Raw genomic sequence first — 15,501 nt, forward strand, 5'->3', positions numbered from 1 at the left:
GAAACGCAAGCCCAGAGGTATCAGAGGCCCTGGCACACGGAGCCCAAAGCGGCAAGGGTTTCTGTGTTTATTCCACCAGTCCTGCAGGGGGCAGCACAGGCCCCTCAAGCCGACACTAGGGCAAGGGGGTGGACGGAGCCAGCCCTTTCTCCAATCCGCCCACCAGTGCGGGCAGCCGTGTCCTGGTGGGAAAGGTCCCGTCCCGCAGCAGTGCCCGGCTCCCGTGGTCACTTCTTCTTCTGCACGTGGCCACAGTCGTACTTGCCACGCACGACTTTGAGCTTGACCCCAGGCAGGTCCTGGGTGCGGCCGCCCTCCACGAGGACCACGTGGTGCTCCTGCAGGTTGTGGCCCTCGCCGGGGATGAAGCAGACGGCCTCGCGGCCCGTGCTGAGCCGCACGCGGCAGCACTTGCGGTTGGCCGAGTTGGGCTTCTTGGGCTTGCGGATGAACGTGCGCAGGACCACGCCCTTGAGCTGCGGCCGGCCCCCGGTGGGGCCCGGGCGCGTAGGGGGCCGCTTGGGAGGCCCCAGGCGGTGCATCTGGTTCAGCGTGGCCATGCCCCGGCTGGCCCAGAGCTGGGGAACCAGGGAGAGGCCTGGAGAGAGAACCACAGGCAGGGAGGGGTTAGTATCCCAGCAGATAAAAGGATCCACCAGGCAATTCTGGTGGCCTGGACGTTGTTCTGGGTGCGGGGTGACACCAGCATTCATTTTACCACCTCCGCCACGCGGCGGGTTCTGCTTTAAGCATTTTACATGAATTCATTTTATTCTTCAAAAAAGGCAGGTTTAATGCTGGTTAGAAATAAAAGGGCGGGCGCTGTGACGCAGCTGGCTAAGCTGCTGCCTGGGACGGAGCCCTGCTCAGCTCCCAGCTCCGGCTTCCCGCTGATGCACACCCACCAGGGCTGGGTTCCTGCCGCCCAGCTCCTGACTTTGGCCTGGCCCAGGCCCAGCTGGGTCAGGCATCGGGGAGTGGACCAGTGGATCCCTGTCTGTGTCTTTTAAATAAAAAATAAGAAAAAATAAGAAAAACTGGATTCTCTCTAACAGACATTCACCAGGCTTGTCCCCAGTAACGGACACTCAGCAGTGACCGAGGTGGCCTTGGGCCCTGTCCATCTCCTACTCCTGTGTCCCTAGCACAGATGCCCTATCAGCACCCCGACTTCACAGTCCCCTCCTAACCCAGGGCAGCCGCTGGCCCTGCTGTCCGTTCCCATGTCTTTTCTAACATTTCATAAGTTCTGCTTTTTGTAATTACTTATTTTTAAAAATTCATATTATTTCAAAGACAAGGATCTTTCGTCGCTGGCCCACTCCCCACAAAGCTGCAACAGCCAGGGCTGGGCCAGGCTGGAGCCCTGTGGCCTGGAGCTCAATCTGGTCTCCCATGCAGGTGGCAGAGACCAAGCCCCGAAGCCATACCAAGCCGGGATACAAGCAGCCTCACCGCTATGCAGACACCTGCCTCCAGTCTCCAGTCCGGAGCCACAGCCTGCGACAGAACCCTGTCTCCCTCCTGGGGACCTGCGTGCGTGAGGCCCCCGGGCACCCCAGGCTCGTCCCGCAAACAGAAGGTGCCAAATCTAAGGCCTCACACAGGGCAGGGCCCACAGGGAGCGCTCGATGTCCGCGTGAGACCTAAGAGCACAGGCTCTTAGAAATTACACCGCCCAGGGCCGCTCAGGGATGGAGACCCTTAGAAATGCCAGCTCGTCCCTGCGTACTGACGCAAACGACGTCACCAGGCGACACCACCCCCTGCACCAGCACCGCACGTCGGGCCGCTCCTCGCCTGTAAGGTCCTGATGCGGGGCGCGGCTGGAATCGACCCAAACGGCCCCGAACGCAGAGCGGCCCTGCGGGCAGCCGGGGCCGTCCAGCCCGGTCCAGCCTCCCCTCGATCCAAGCCCTGGCTCCCGCGGGGCCCCGGCACAGGCACGTGCGCTCCCGAGGGGCCAGCCCTCCTCCCGCCTCGCCCTGCGCCCGGGACCCCCACTCACCGCGACGGACGGACGTGTGGAGGCCACGGAGGAGGCCGGCCCAGGACATGCTGGCGGGCTCCCTGCGCCAGGGGATGAGACTCAGAGAGAAGCGGGAGGGGACAGGGGCCGAGCTCTTGCCATCTCGCTCCCAGGCCTCACAGCTGAAACCGAAGGGCGTTCCGGTAAAGCCCCCCACACACCAGAAAGGCTCTCCACAAATTCAGCCTGGCTCTTGGACAGGATGCCGGGGACCCAGCAACCGCCACCCTCACACTGGGAAAAGCTTTGAAACCCAGGACCCGCCGACCTCACCGACCCCAGGAATGCCCGCGGACACGCGAACCTTGCCTTCCGCCGCGGCCGGGGGTTATTCAGCAGCCATTGGTGGGCTCTGCCTTTCGCGTCACTAAGGGGGCGGGACACACACGGCGATTGGGCAATGACAAAGTCAATCTCGGTCAACCTTCCGCATCGAATTATTTTTGAAGTAGGGAGGGCACCCTCTTCCGGGGTCTGATTGGCTCGCCCCGAGCAGGTCGGCTGTTTTGCAATTGGTTTAAACGCTGAGTGGGCGGGACGAACGGGGCGTGTCTCCTTGTCCCGAGCCCAAGATGGCTGCGTCCATGGTGCGGTGCTTATGGTCTTTGCTGTCTCCTCGAGGGCTCCGGCTCCGGGGAGGCTGCGTGTGCAGCCAGAGCCCACGGAGAAGTTTCGCTACAGAGAGACGGGACCGGAACCTTCTGTACGAGCACGCGCGCGAAGGCTACAGCGCGCTCCCTCAGCTGGACATAGAGCCCCTGTGCGCATGCCCAGAAGAGGCCGCGCGCGCCCTGGAACTCCGCAAGGGGGAGCTGCGGCCTGCCGACCTGCCGGAGATCGTGAGTGCGCCTGCGCGGGCCGCGGGGCGCGCCCGAGCTGCGGGGTGGACTTAGGCAGGAATGGCGCTTCCTCCTCAAGTTTAGCCGAAGTTTTGTGCGTGGCATCCACTCGTGTGCCAGTCTCCGCCGCGTACTGTGCCAGGATGCCTGCCGTGTCCCGGACGCCCCTGCACGCCTCCTGGGCCATGCGCGGTGTGTACCCGCCCTGGGCTCTGCCACCTGCCAGCTCTCTCAATGCTCCAATCTCGAGCTGGCTTATCCTAAGGCCACAAAGAAACGGAGACAGATGGGGCTTGGGGCGGGGCCCGGGGTGCTGGAGCTCTTGCCTGGGGAGAGTGGCAGGGTTCTGCACAGGTAGCACGCTGTTGAAGGGAATGAGTGAATTAAATGAATGACTGCTGAATGATATTCAGGGAGCATCTGCTGTGTGTCAGTGTTTCAGGTATTGAGAATAATAACTTCACGTCCGTCCTACGACATGCTAGGGAGCTGAAACAGGTGTCACCCTCTGTCCCTGAGTGTGTTGGGATCCCTGGGTCTCCCCAGCCCTCCCCTGGACTTCGTACACTTTTGCCTCAGTAATTTTCCCACCAACCCAACGAAGCGTGTGCTGAACTCGGTTATACTCACAGGGGTTAATTAACTTGTCCAAGACGGTGCAGTGGCAGAGTGGAAGCGACCTGTGCTGTCTGGCTCCAGAGTCCGCGTAACTTTTATTATTTTTTTAAGATTTATTTATTTGTTTATTTGAAAGATGGTGAGTCAGAGAGATCACCCATCCTCTGGTTCACCCTCCCCCCAAATGGCCACCACAGCCAGGACCGGGCAAGGCTGAAGCCAGGAGCCTGGAGCTCCAGCCTGGTCTCCCACGTGGGTGCAGGGGCCCAAGCACTTCAGGCCATCGTCTGCTGCCTTCCCAGGCACAGTAGCAGGAAGCTGGTTCAGAAGTGGAGCAGCCGGGACGTGAACCAGCGGTCCATTATAGGATGCCAGTGTTATGTTCTCTGATAAATGCTGTGAAGGCAATGCAGAGGAGCCTGGGAGAACTTCTCCCAGTTTGCGGCGGCGTTGGGCAGGGGGAGCCAGGAGCGCAGTGTCCTGAGGGGAGACCCCAGCAGGCACTGCAGGCCCACAGGGTGGGGGTGCACGTACAGGTGCCGCAGAGCCCACACCCTTTGGTGGCGTTTTTCAGTCTTTGTGGCCCAGGGTCAGAAACACGTTTCCTGTTCTGACCCAGCTGACCCACAGTGGACACCGAAGTTGCTTGCTCTTGTTTTGTTTGTCAAAGATTGATTGATTTATTTATTTGAAGGGCAGAGTGACAGAGGGAGAGACGTACAGAGATCTTCCATCCACTGGTTCACTCTCCAAATGGCCACAGTGGCTGGGGCTGGGCCCGGCTGAAGCCAGGAGCCAGGAGCTCCATGTGGGTCTCCCACAGGGGTGGCGGGGCCTGGGTACCTGTGCTGCTTTCCCCGGTGCGTTAGCAGAGAGCCGGAGCAGAAGTGGAGCAGCCGGGACTTGAACTGGTGCTCACATGCCAGTGTGCAGGCAGCAGCTTAGCCCACTACACCGCAGCGCCGGCCCCTCTCTCATTTTTCTTTTATCAAGACTTATTTTATTTATTTATTTGAAAGGCAGAGTTACAGAGAGGCAGAGGCAGAGAGAGGTCTTCCGTCCGCTGGTTCACTCTCCAAATGGCCACAATGACTAGAGCTGTGCTGATCTGAAGCCAGGAGCCAGGAGCTTCCTCCGGGTCTCCCACACAGGTGCAGGAGCCTAAGGACTTGGACCATCCTCTACTGCTTTCCCAGGCCACAGCAGAGAGCTGGATTGGAAGTGGAGCAGCCGGGACTCGAACCGACACCCATAGGGGATGCTGGCACCGCAGGCGGCGGCTTCACCTGCTACGCCACAGCGCCAGCCCCTTGAAAGCCTCACTTGCGGGAGTGCAGCAGCTTGTCTCACGGCGAGGCCGCCACGTGTTGTGCCTCTCGTACCCATTCCTGCCAGCCTGTACCGCGGTGTGAGGCCCTAGCCACGTGCGGCCTCCTGGTCTTCAACTGCCAGCTTCCAGAACCTTGGCCGAAGAGGCTGCTTCCTCTAGGACTTGCCCGGTATGGGCATCCTGTTACAGCAGCAGAAGGCAGGCTGAGACACACCCATTAGGATGGCTGTTACCACAGCAGAACAGCAAATAGCCAGTGTCGGGGCCGGCGCTGTGGCGTAGCAGGTAAAGCCGCCGCCTGCAGTGCTGGCATCCCATATGGGCACTGGTTCGAGTCCCAGCTGCTCCACTTCCAATCCAGCTCTCTGCTATGGCCTGGGAAAGCAGTGGAAGATGGCCCAAGTCCGTAGGCCCCTGCACCCATGTGGAGAACTGGAAGGAGCTCCTGTATCAGGACTCCAGCCTGGACCAGCCCTGGCCATTGCTGGAGAATGAAACAGGAGAGGAAAGATCTTTCTCCCTTTAACTCTGCCTTTCAAATATATAAATCTTGAAAGAAACAAACATTCTTAAGACAGGTACCCTGGGGGGAAACAGAAGAATTGAAAGCAAAGACAAATGGGTGCGGACGCCACGTGTGCGTCAGCGGACGCCTGGGTAACGTCATCTGGACACACAACGTTACTCAGCCTCCGACAGGGGTTCGGTTCTGATTCGTGTCGCAACATAGGGGAGCCTTAAAGACGCTGCGCTAGGGAAATAAGCCAGACACAAACCACAGAGACGCTCATTCTCCGTGCACAAGGGGCCCGGAATCATCGAACTTCCAGACATGGGAAGTGGCTGCCAGGAGCCGGGGGCAGGGGGCTGGGGAGTTATTTAAGGGATACGGTTTGTGGGCGGGGCGTAGAATAATGAGCAAGTTCTGGAAGTGAGTGGTGCCGCTGAACCCCACGCGTGCTGTAGGAAGCGGTGACTTTCATGCGACATTAGAGTGTTGGCTTGCAGAGCCTGGGTCCGTCTTATAGCCCACCGTCTCAGTCTCCCCAGGCCGCTGGGAAAGAACCGGAGTCAGGCAGCTGTGAGAAGGGGAAAGTGATTTCCTGCAGGTCTGGGGCTGGGCTCCTGGGAGGGCTGGCATCCCCTCATGGGACGTCTCCACGTGGCAGAGGGGCACTGTCCCATTCCCGAGGGCTCCGCCCTGGTGACCTCCTCACCCCGAAGCCCCGCCTCCTGGGCAATGCCTAGAGGTCACAAACATCCTGATGTGGCACCTGCTAGAAGATCAGGGTCCAGTGCTTGGAACACTGATAGAGTTCAGAGTCCCAGGGTCACAAGCCCCTCCCCCTCGTGTCCATTGGTTGGCCTTGGTCACATGAGCACGTGTAGCTGCAAGGGAAGCTGGGAGATGCATCTCCATCTGGGCAGCTTGGGCTGCGGGAGCTCTAGTTCTGAAGGGAAAGAGGGGAGCATGGCCGCTGCGGGGTGGACGGGACCCCACTGCAGGTGTAGGAGGCAGGAGGAGGCGCCCGGGAGGAGAGACAGGGGAGGGATGGCGGCTGCCCCACGTCTCTGTGTCCCACGCCCCCTCACCCTCCAGATCGCGACGTGGCAGGAGCTGAGGCAGCTTCGGGAGCAGATCCGGAGCCTGGAGGCCGAGAAGGGGGCTGTGGCTGAGGCAGTGCGGGCGCTGCTGGTGAGTGTGGGCACCCCACGGGGCATGGGGAGGGGCGGCGGGGCTGCCTCTGGCCACGGGAGCAGGAAACGCAGCGTGAGGAGCGCGCCGGTGTGGACGTGCGTCCCCTGCTGTCCCTGTGAAGCAGTGGCTCCCCGGGTCCCAGCCCCAGCCCGTTCCCTCTCGGCCTGCGCCTTCCCCGTGTTGCTCAGGCCTCCGAGTCTGGCCTGTGGCTCGATGCCTTGTGTGGCTTCAGGGCCTTGTCCGAGGGGAGGAGACCTCCCCCGAGCAGGTGCCCTCCTGACATGGCGACCACACCAGCATCGGTGACAGGGAGGGAGCGACTGATAGGCATGCGGGGGGTCTCAGTGACCTCTGCGTGTGGGCCCCAGACCACAGGGTTCACAGAGAGGCGGCCAGTAATGCCCATGACTGCGTGGGTGGGCACAGCAGCCGCGCCAGGCGGGCCCCGTATCGTCCCACTGCGCAGATGGGGGTGCTGAGGCCCGGATCGGGCATCCAGCGCTCGCACTCCATCTGCCCGATTCCCGCAGTGCGCAGAGGCCCTTGGTCTCAGGCCGGGCTTTCCTCTCCGGGAATTCCCTGTGTGTGGGGGCTGCCCGAATGCCAGCCACACAGGGTGGGCCTTGAAGAAATGGATCAGTGTCAGTGCCCAGCCTATTGACAGAGAAACCGAGGCACAGGACGGCAGGGGCCTCGGGTCCCCTGCCTTGCCCGGTCTTTCACCCCTCTGTTTATCTCCTCCCCAGCCCAGCTTCCTCAACCTAATGCCAACCTAACGCCCCCCCACCATCTCTTCTCTACCAGGTAAACCGGGACAACCATGCCGTGCAGCAGGTACTCCTGGGAGTTATGTGGGGTTCCCAGTTGGGGGTGGGCAGGAGAGTCCCGTGTCGGGCCTGGTCCCTCCTTTGTAAGCGACAGGAAAGGAAAAAACAGTCTGCAGAGTCGACACCAGCCGGGCGGCTCCAGGTGCGGCTGGATCCAGGCCTGGCTCCGTGTCCCGCTCTGCTCCGCTCTTACCCCCAGGCCCGCTTCCCCGCCTCGTGGACAGGGGCGTGGGGGCCACGCATGCCTTCCTCATGGCTGCAGCGAGTCCTGGGGCCCACTCCCATGGTTCCGACGGGCCAGTCCCTGTGGCGGGCAGCACGTGGACTCAGAGGAGTGACAGCTGTCCACCTCAGAGGTTCTGCCAACGAGCATTGAGGGCAAATCGGCCGAGGGAGCCCAGGCGCCTCTCAGGCGGACCCCGCATGTCCTACCCCCAGGACCCCCAGTATCAGGGTCTGCGGGCTCGTGGCCGGGAGATCCGGAAGCAGCTTGTTCTCCTGTACCCCAGGGAGGCTCAGCTTGAGGAGCGGTTCTACCTGCGGGCGCTGAGGCTGCCCAACCAGACCCACCCGGACGTGGTGAGCGCCCGCGGCGGGAGGGGGCCGGGCACCCACCCGGCGCCGCCTCCCCATGACGCCCGCCATCTCCCTGCAGCCCGTCGGGGATGAGAGCCAGGCCCGGGTGCTCCACGTGGTGGGCGACAAGCCAGGTGGGCCACGTGCTGGGGCGGGGCCCCCAGGCTGGGGTCTAGGATGGGGCTGGCGCTGTGGGGCTATGGGAGGCAGCTCCGTCTTCTGGCCATGGCTGGGCCTTGTGGTGTATACATGTGTGTGGTATGTGTGTACACGCGTGTGGTTTGTGTGTATGGCACATGTGTTCACGTGTGTGGTGTGTGTACATGTGTGTGGCGTGTGTGCACGTGCACATGTCCCTCTCCCTCTCTGTCTCTGACCCCCTTGCCGCAGCCCCTCCCTCTCCTGGGCTTTCCTTCCTGGACGCCGTGTGTCCGGCCCTGCCCCCTTCCTCTGCTTTCTAACCTCGGCCTTTATCTCCCTTTCCTCCTGCCGCCTCCTCGCTGCACCTCTGCCTCTCAGCTCCCCCACCCTTTCCTCACCCCTGCCCCGTGCCCCCGCCACCTCTGCCTCTCGGCTCCCCACCCTTTCCCCATGCCTGCACTGTGCCCCCCTCACTGGGTGCTCTCCCCCCACCCCCAGCTTTCTCCTTCCCGCCCCGGGGCCACCTGGAGATCGGCGAGAAGCTGGACATCATCCGACAGAAGTGAGCCCGAGCCCCGCCCGCCCCGCCCGCCTGGCAGCTGGCAGCCGGCTCTGCCCGGTCCCTGGCGGCCTCAGCCTGGGATGGGGCGAGGCCAGGGCCACACCCGGCATGAATGTTTGATGCCCAGGCCCCATCTGGCAGCTGGGTCTCTGCCCCCCAGCTGCTAGGTCCCCCACTGCCCCTACCAGCCCTGGCTCCTACACCCCGACGCATCCGCCCGTCTGTCTCCAGGCGCCTGTCCCACGTGTCTGGCCACCGGTCCTACTACCTGCGCGGGGCTGGGGCCCTCCTGCAACACGGCCTGGTCAACTTCGCACTCAACAAGCTTGTCCGTCGGGTATGGGCCAGGTCGGGAGGGCTGCCTGGAGGGGGTGGCATTGCAGCTGAGCTCAGGGGGCAGGGGTACCCCGGGCCCCGGTCACTTTGCGTGTGTTACTGATAACACTCGCTTCTTAGCACAACTGCATGAAGTGGGGCCCGCTGATACCCCCACTTTAGAGATGGGGAACTGGCGGCCTGGTGGGGGGGGGTGTGTGACCCAAGGTCTCAGGCAAGGGCACCTGTGGCCACGGCCTCCCTGCCCGCCCGCAGCAGGAGAGCATCAGGGGAGCGTGGTGGCCGCTGGTGTGGGGGGGGTGGGCCAGAGGAGGGGCTGCTCTGCGCCTGCCGGAGGCCATGGTCGGACCCCACCGCCCACCTCCCCGTGTGGGTCAGCAGACAAGCCCGCTGCAGAGGGCCCCAGAGTCTGGGCCGTGAGGGCTTGGGGCCAGCCATCGCTCCCTCTGCGGTCGCTTGCTCAGGCTGAGCCTGGGGCCTGGGGCCCCGGCTGTGCTGCTCACTGCCCCACCTGGACTGTGTTCTGGCCTCTGTCCCCACAGGGCTTCACCCCCATGGCCGTGCCTGACCTCCTCCGAGGAGCTGTGTTTGTGAGTGAGGCCCTGTGCTGGGGCCCAGTGCTCCCCCAGGAGACCAGCGTGGGGCTGGGTTGGGGGGGGGGTCTGGCCACAACAGGGAGGGAGGCCACAGTGATCCCAGAATCCTCCAGGAGGGGACCCGGGGTTGTGCCTGGAAAGCAGGGAGGCCAGGCTCCAGGTGTCCACGGACGGGTCAGCCTGGCCTCCTCCCCCAGGAAGGCTGCGGGATGACACCAAACGCCAGCCCCTCCCAGATTTATAACATTGACCCCTCACGCTTCGAAGACCTCAACCTGGCGGGGACAGCGGAGGTGGGACTGGCAGGTGAGCATGTGCTTGCGTGGGGGTGGGGGGCTGAGGAGCAGTGGGAGGGATGGGGGCAGGTGGGGTTCCTGCCCAGGACAGCACAGCCACCAGTGCTGACATGGACAGTTGTGTAGGTTGTTTACTGTGCAACCGTAGAGTGACAGTGCAGTCATTCTCCGGGACCTGGGCTTGGGTCCCCTTCCCACGGGGGCATCCTATGGTGGTGGCAGCCTGGCTGACCCCCTGCCGCCCCCTCCCCTCCTAGGCTACTTCATGGACCACACCGTGGCCTTCAGGGACCTGCCTGTCAGGTGCAGTGCAGTCCTTTGCCCCCCCCCCCCGCCCCGCCCCGCCCTGCCCTGCCCTGACCTGCTGCGCCCACCCCGCCAGGATGGTCTGTTCCAGCACTTGCTACCGGCCTGAGACGGACACGGGGAAGGAGCCGTGGGGCCTCTACCGAGTCCACCACTTCAGCAAGGTGGGTGGCGCTGCCGCCGCCCGGGCTCCCCCGCGGCCCCCAACCTGCTGACCCCGCGCCCCTGCCCATGCAGGTGGAGATGTTCGGGGTGACGGGCCCCGGCCTGGAGCAGAGCTCGAGGCTGCTGGAGGAGTTCCTGTCCCTTCAGATGGAGATCTTGACGGAGCTGGGCTTGCACTTCCGGTGGGCAGCGGGGCGGGGCGGGGGAGACAGGGACTGGTTGTGTGCTCCTCCACCTGGAACCTTCTCGCCACCTGCCGCCCCCTGCCCCGTCTTCCCGAGTGAGGTCACAGGGACCGTGCAGACCCCTCCCCCTGTGGCTCCCACCCTCCACCCGCCCCATCCCCCCTCCAGCCTTTATTTACTTATTTATCTTATCTGAAAGGTGGAGACGGACAGATCTTCTGTCTTCTGGGTCACTCACCGAATGCCCACAACAGCTAGGGCTGGGTGAGGCCAAAGCCCAGAGGCCAGAACGGAGTTGAGGTCTCCCATGTGGGCACAGGGCCCCAAGGGCCACCTCCCAGTGTGTGTGTTAGCGGCAGCTGGGGGCGGAGCGCAGCAGGACCCTCACCCGGGCACGGATCCCCGCCCCACCACCATGCCTCTTCCCAGCCACTGGGGAGCAGGGGTGGGGAGAGGGGGCGCTGCAGGCCCCTCTTCCCGCCCACCGTCAGTCACACAGCAATCGGGTTTGAGGACCGGGGGCTTGTTTTCTGGGTTCTGCAAAGAACTGGGGGTGCCGGGCACCCACCCGCCTTCCCCCCGCCGGCCCCAGCACTGCCTGCACTCCTCCCTCCTGCTCTGCCGCCGCTGACCCGCCCCGCGCCGGGTCCTTGCTGCAGGGTCCTGGACATGCCCACCCAGGAGCTGGGCCTCCCCGCCTACCGCAAGTTCGACATCGAGGCCTGGATGCCAGGCCGCGGCCGCTTTGGGGAGGTGAGCCCCCGCCCCAGCCCCAGCCCCTGGCAGGACATGGCAGAGGAGGGGCTGCCTCTCAGCCGCCACTGCCTTCCAGGTCACCAGCGCCTCCAACTGCACCGACTTCCAGAGCCGCCGCCTCCACATCATGTTCCAGACGGAGGCCGGGGAGCTGCAGTTCGCCCACACGGTAAGGGCTCGCCCAGTGCCCCCGCGCCCCGGTTAGGGCTGGCTCGGCGCCCGTGCTGAGCACACCTGTGCCCCAGGTGAACGCCACGGCCTGTGCTGTCCCTCGCCTCCTCATCGCCCTCCTGGAGAGCAACCAGCAGAAGGTGAGGGGTCGGAGGGCGCCCGCCGGCGGGGCCGCGGCGGGGCTGGGTGCTGGCAGCGTCCTGAGGCCCGCTCTTCTGTCCCAGGACGGCTCGGTGTGCGTGCCGCCTGCCCTGCAGCCCTACCTGGGCACCGACCGGATCACGGCGCCCACCCACGTGCCTCTCCAGTACATCGGCCCCAACCAGCCCCAGAAGCCGCGGCTCCCTGGGCAGCCTGCGCTGAGCTGAGAACCCATCCGCTGCTCCAGGGGCTTGGGAGACCCCAGACACCTGCCACCTGACGCCCCGAGCCCACCCTGACACCGCTTCCCTCCAGGGCCCGCCCCTCCCTCTTCCCTGCCTTCCGCAGCATCAGGCACTGGCCCAGCTGCCACTGTGGTCCTGCCTGGGGTGGACGGGGAGGAGGAGCCCTGCATCCCCCAGCGCCAAGGTCCCCAGTAAATGACCCAAACAAAGGTGGCCCCTCACGGGCACCGACTCCAGTCCCGGCTGCTCCACTTCCAGCCCAGCCCCCTGCTGATGCACCTGGGAAGGCTCCTGGGTTTGGCCCGGCCTGGCCGGCACAGCCATTTAGGGTGGAAGACTCTCTCTGTGTCTCTCCCTCTATGTAGCTTTGCCTTTCAAATAAATAAATTTTAAAAAGTCTTTGCGAGTGAGCAACAGCAGAACTGCCCTGGCCGCTCCCCTCCCCAGGAGGTGCTAGGTGACCGCCATGGGGGGATTTGGCTGCAAGGACCGTAAGTGGTCTGCTGCCCCAGAGCGCATGAAGGACCGCCTCAGGCCACCAGGGGGCGCCGAGAGCGTGCCTGGTCAGACTCGCCACCTAAGGGCACCCTCCCTGCCTCAGCCCCAGCCCAAGCCCCTAGCTCCATGGCCAGCCGCCCCTTCCCCAGCACCAGGTGGGCTCCAACCGCGCCACAAACTCCATGGAGCCCAGACGACCCAATGATCGCTCCTCCCCTGGGTGTGGTTCTGTCAGGCCCTTGCCCAGGTGCCCAGGCCCAACATCCAGTTCAGCTAGACCTTCAGAATGTTCCAGAAGCTGCCCACTGCACCTGGCCCCTGTGCTGGCTCTGTCCACCTGTTGTCCCACTTGGGAAGTCACAGAAGCCTGGGCACTAGCTCCCTGAGCCTTGCCCTGCCCAGTCCTGCGCAGCCCTTGTCACGGCCCACCCAGCCGGCCTTGCTGTGGTCCCTCCCCAAGCCCCCTCCCCACTGGGCTTTGCCTGCCTCTTTTTATTACTCAGGCCTATCCCTGGCCACGCAGAGGAGGTCACCCCTCCAATACAGTGTCTGTGAGGGGACTTGGTGGTGGAAAGATAGAATTAAAATACAGGTGTAATTATGGACACCCCAGTATATGTCATTTCAAAACATCCTGCGGTTGGAGCTCTGTTCTTCGTGAGCTTTTGGAAGCTGCCTCCAACTTGTTCACTGATGCAGCCGCAGGCAGGGAAAGGGCCTGGCACATAGTAGGTGCTCAGGAAAAACGATGGGCGGTGCGGTCCCCAGTGCCAGGCCCTGTGCAGTCGTCACCAGCTGTGTATCAAAGGAGGAAGCCCAGCGTACAGAGGTAGGTGGCTGTCCCCACCTCTAGCCCTAGGAGACCCACTTCCCAGACGGGGAAACTGAGGCCCAGCGAGGGGAGGCCTTGCTGAGGTTGGACCGTGAGTGGTTGTGGATTCGAACTCGGGTCTGTGGCCCAGAAGCTCTTAACAAGCTGCTTGTGTGCAAGAAGAGCCCCCTCCCTCGGCGCCGCAAGCCACGCGGGCCCCCCATGAATAATTGAGGGTCTGGGGCGGGCGGGCCGTCCGGCAGCTGTCGCCCTGCCGCGAGCCAGGAGGGCGGCGCTGACGTCACTTCCTCCCCCTTGGGGCCGCCACGAGGGGTTATAAGGGCCCTGGTTCCTCGCCCCACACACCTCAGCTCCGGCCCCGCCGCCCCGCCATGCCGCGCCGTGGGCTCGCGTCCGCGCTGCTGGCGCTGCTGCTGGCGGTCGGTGAGTGCCACAAACCACCCCGGACGCCCTGGCGCCCTTCCCACGAGCAGGGACCCGGGTGACGGGGGCGGGTCCGTGCACCCCGCAGATGGGACGGGGAGCACTTGTTGGGGGCCGGGGGCGCCCGCGGAGCTGTGATCAGTACCGGGGACAGCGCCACCCGGGGTCGCCCTGCCCAGCACCGGTCTCCTTCCTCCACAGCCACCGCCGCTCCCCTGGTACAAAGACCTTCCAAGCAGGAGGTGAGCTGGTGGACCCCCGCTCCCCACCCCCACCCCCCGCGCCTCGGCCCGGCCCGGCCCGCTGGGGTCCTGCCTGCCCTCCCGACTTCCTCCAGGAGCCCTCCCCGCCCCTCCAGCCCACCAACGGCTCTCATTCCCCATCCCCCTGTCCTCCACTCCCCTCTGACCCCTCACCCCGCCCCCAGCTGACCCGCTGCCTGGCCGAGATGGTTTCAGAGATGCTGACGCTGGGCCAGGCCCAGAGAGGCCCCTGCATGTCCCTGCTCCACAAAGGTGAGGAGCCCCGGCCCCAGCGCCCAGGGCTGCCTGTAGCCGAGCCCCCTTGCCCGGGCTCGCCAGGCCCTGCCCCGCTTCTCAGCTCAGGGTGGACAGGAGGGGGCGGTCCCGGCCTCAGGCAGGGCCCCAGGGTCTCAAGGCCTGGGTTTTGCCTGTCCGCTGTGCAGAGAACGTCCTCTTCCTGTCCGAGATGTGCGAGTCAGAACCCTACAGCTGCGAGTCCTCCGAGAGAGGCTTGCTGGCTGGGGACCTGATGAAGCCAGACGAGGGGAAGCCAGGGCCCAGCCACGAGGCGAGGGGCGAGGCGGCGGCCGCGGAGGAGACCCACGGGTCGGAGGCCCGGGAGCAGCTCCGCCGCCGGCTCCTCCGCGAGGAGGAGGAGGAACAGAAGAGGGGGCTGGAGGAGACCTTGGAGGACCTGTGGCAGCCTCGTCTCGAGGGTGCAGGGGGCCCCCAGAAGCGGGGGGACGAGGAGATGGGCGCGCAGGTGCTGGGCAGAGGCCACCGCCCGTGGCAGGGGATGGAGAGAGGAGGAGAGAGGCTCCAGGACTCCCCGCACGGCCAGCACCCGCAGCACCCGCAGGAGGAAGAGGCCGCGGAGAGGGAGGTGAGGGTTGGAGGGGGAGGTGAGGGCCGGGGCTCGCCCACGCGGCGGGGGCGGGGCCGGGCCCCCCCACCCCCGGGAGTGAGCCGCACATAGCGGAACCCCGCACACAGCAAGACTGGGGTAGGGAGGAGGCGGCGACGTGCCCACAAGGCCTCTGCATGCGGCAGGACGCCCCGCTGCTGGCTCACTACGGGCAAGCTGGCCGCCAGGAAGAGCGGCCGCCGCGCCCGTCCCCGGGGCTGTCACAGGACATCGCTGGGGAGCAAGATGTCACCGCGACTGGTGGCGGTCACCCGTGGGCCACCCAAGTTGGGCACCTGCTCCTGGCTCTGGTTCTGGCAGTCGGCACAGACTTGGTGCTGGTCACACGGGCCAACCTAACTTCCGGGGCACTCAGCAAGGTCCCCAGGGCAGACTACGACGATTTCTGGGGTGACCCTCGCCCGCATTTCCGATCCCACCAGGAGCACGACGCCGAGCGGCTGGCGCACGTGAGAGAGGAGCTGCGGAAGGTGTCGGAGGCGCTGGGGGAGGAGCTCAAGAGGGCGGGCTGAGCCCCTCCTCCCCACCCCCCACGGCTTAGGACTGTTACCCCCCACGGCTTAGGGCTGTTTCCCCCCACGTGCTGCCTCCCCGGCACCTTGCCGCACGCCCACCCTGGCAAGCCTGAGCTGGGTCAGGGGGCCGGGCGCAGACCCGACTCAGGAAGCAGCCCGCTACCTGTCTCCCCCTCCAACCCTTCCGAGTGAATAAAGCAGAGAAAAGCAAGGCTCGTGCGTGCAACCCCCTGGTGGGGGGGGCGGTG

The 15,501-nt window shown here is 64.6% G+C and overlaps 3 protein-coding genes across 6 annotated transcripts; 2 read left to right on the forward strand and 1 right to left on the reverse strand.

Moving 5' to 3' along the window:
- Nucleotides 1-53: 53 nt before the first annotated feature.
- MRPS12 (mitochondrial ribosomal protein S12) lies at nucleotides 54-2,462 on the reverse strand. Of its 2 annotated transcripts, none has more exons than XM_070062246.2 (3): nucleotides 2,334-2,462; nucleotides 2,009-2,151; nucleotides 54-598 (listed from the first exon to the last, which is right to left on the reverse strand). In XM_070062246.2, exons 2-3 carry the CDS (start codon nucleotides 2,055-2,057, stop codon nucleotides 228-230), a joined length of 420 nt encoding a protein of 139 aa, XP_069918347.1. In that variant the 5' UTR covers nucleotides 2,058-2,151; nucleotides 2,334-2,462; the 3' UTR covers nucleotides 54-227. The 2 variants fall into 2 exon arrangements, with proteins under 2 accessions (XP_069918347.1, XP_017197689.1); XM_017342200.4 differs by having other exon boundaries at nucleotides 2,307-2,457.
- A 24-nt stretch (nucleotides 2,463-2,486) lies between these two features.
- SARS2 (seryl-tRNA synthetase 2, mitochondrial) lies at nucleotides 2,487-12,217 on the forward strand. Of its 3 annotated transcripts, none has more exons than XM_070062243.2 (16): nucleotides 2,487-2,868; nucleotides 6,417-6,512; nucleotides 7,320-7,349; nucleotides 7,781-7,921; nucleotides 7,998-8,052; nucleotides 8,558-8,621; nucleotides 8,853-8,958; nucleotides 9,500-9,547; nucleotides 9,751-9,859; nucleotides 10,107-10,152; nucleotides 10,232-10,319; nucleotides 10,393-10,502; nucleotides 11,165-11,258; nucleotides 11,338-11,430; nucleotides 11,507-11,572; nucleotides 11,657-12,217. In XM_070062243.2, the coding sequence occupies exons 1-16, from the start codon at nucleotides 2,602-2,604 to the stop codon at nucleotides 11,798-11,800; spliced, it is 1,557 nt and encodes a 518-aa protein (XP_069918344.2). In that variant the 5' UTR covers nucleotides 2,487-2,601; the 3' UTR covers nucleotides 11,801-12,217. The 3 variants fall into 3 exon arrangements, with proteins under 3 accessions (XP_069918344.2, XP_089175339.1, XP_089175340.1); XM_089319213.1 differs by having other exon boundaries at nucleotides 2,573-2,868; nucleotides 7,852-7,921; XM_089319214.1 differs by lacking the exon at nucleotides 2,487-2,868 and adding an exon at nucleotides 2,893-3,060 and having other exon boundaries at nucleotides 7,852-7,921.
- Nucleotides 12,218-13,389: 1,172 nt separating this feature from the next.
- On the forward strand, nucleotides 13,390-15,464 carry CCER2 (coiled-coil glutamate rich protein 2). The gene is made up of 5 exons (XM_008257160.5): nucleotides 13,390-13,571; nucleotides 13,773-13,813; nucleotides 13,999-14,086; nucleotides 14,257-14,696; nucleotides 15,161-15,464. Exons 1-5 carry the CDS (start codon nucleotides 13,520-13,522, stop codon nucleotides 15,248-15,250), a joined length of 711 nt encoding a protein of 236 aa, XP_008255382.3. The 5' UTR covers nucleotides 13,390-13,519; the 3' UTR covers nucleotides 15,251-15,464.
- Nucleotides 15,465-15,501: the final 37 nt, after the last annotated feature.

The sequence above is a fragment of the Oryctolagus cuniculus genome, chromosome 18, assembly GCF_051225735.1.
Source record: "Oryctolagus cuniculus isolate XC-2025 breed Fujian yellow rabbit chromosome 18, ASM5122573v1, whole genome shotgun sequence".
Taxonomy (NCBI): Eukaryota; Metazoa; Chordata; class Mammalia; order Lagomorpha; family Leporidae; genus Oryctolagus; species Oryctolagus cuniculus.

Bases quoted from the DNA above. Each gene is read 5' to 3' on its own strand.
- CCER2 (XM_008257160.5), top strand. From the start codon at position 13,520: ATGCCGCGCCGTGGGCTCGCGTCCGCGCTGCTGGCGCTGCTGCTGGCG. The intron at 14,087-14,256 runs GTGAGGAGCCCC...TCCGCTGTGCAG, and splicing joins CATGTCCCTGCTCCACAAAG to AGAACGTCCTCTTCCTGTCC. The intron at 14,697-15,160 runs GTGAGGGTTGGA...CGATCCCACCAG, and splicing joins AAGAGGCCGCGGAGAGGGAG to GAGCACGACGCCGAGCGGCT.
- MRPS12 (XM_070062246.2), bottom strand. From the start codon at position 2,057: ATGTCCTGGGCCGGCCTCCTCCGTGGCCTCCACACGTCCGTCCGTCGC. The intron at 599-2,008 runs GTGAGTGGGGGT...TTCTCTCTCCAG, and splicing joins CCACACGTCCGTCCGTCGCG to GCCTCTCCCTGGTTCCCCAG.
- SARS2 (XM_070062243.2), top strand. From the start codon at position 2,602: ATGGCTGCGTCCATGGTGCGGTGCTTATGGTCTTTGCTGTCTCCTCGA. The intron at 10,153-10,231 runs GTGCAGTGCAGT...CCACCCCGCCAG, and splicing joins TTCAGGGACCTGCCTGTCAG to GATGGTCTGTTCCAGCACTT. The intron at 11,259-11,337 runs GTGAGCCCCCGC...ACTGCCTTCCAG, and splicing joins GCCGCGGCCGCTTTGGGGAG to GTCACCAGCGCCTCCAACTG.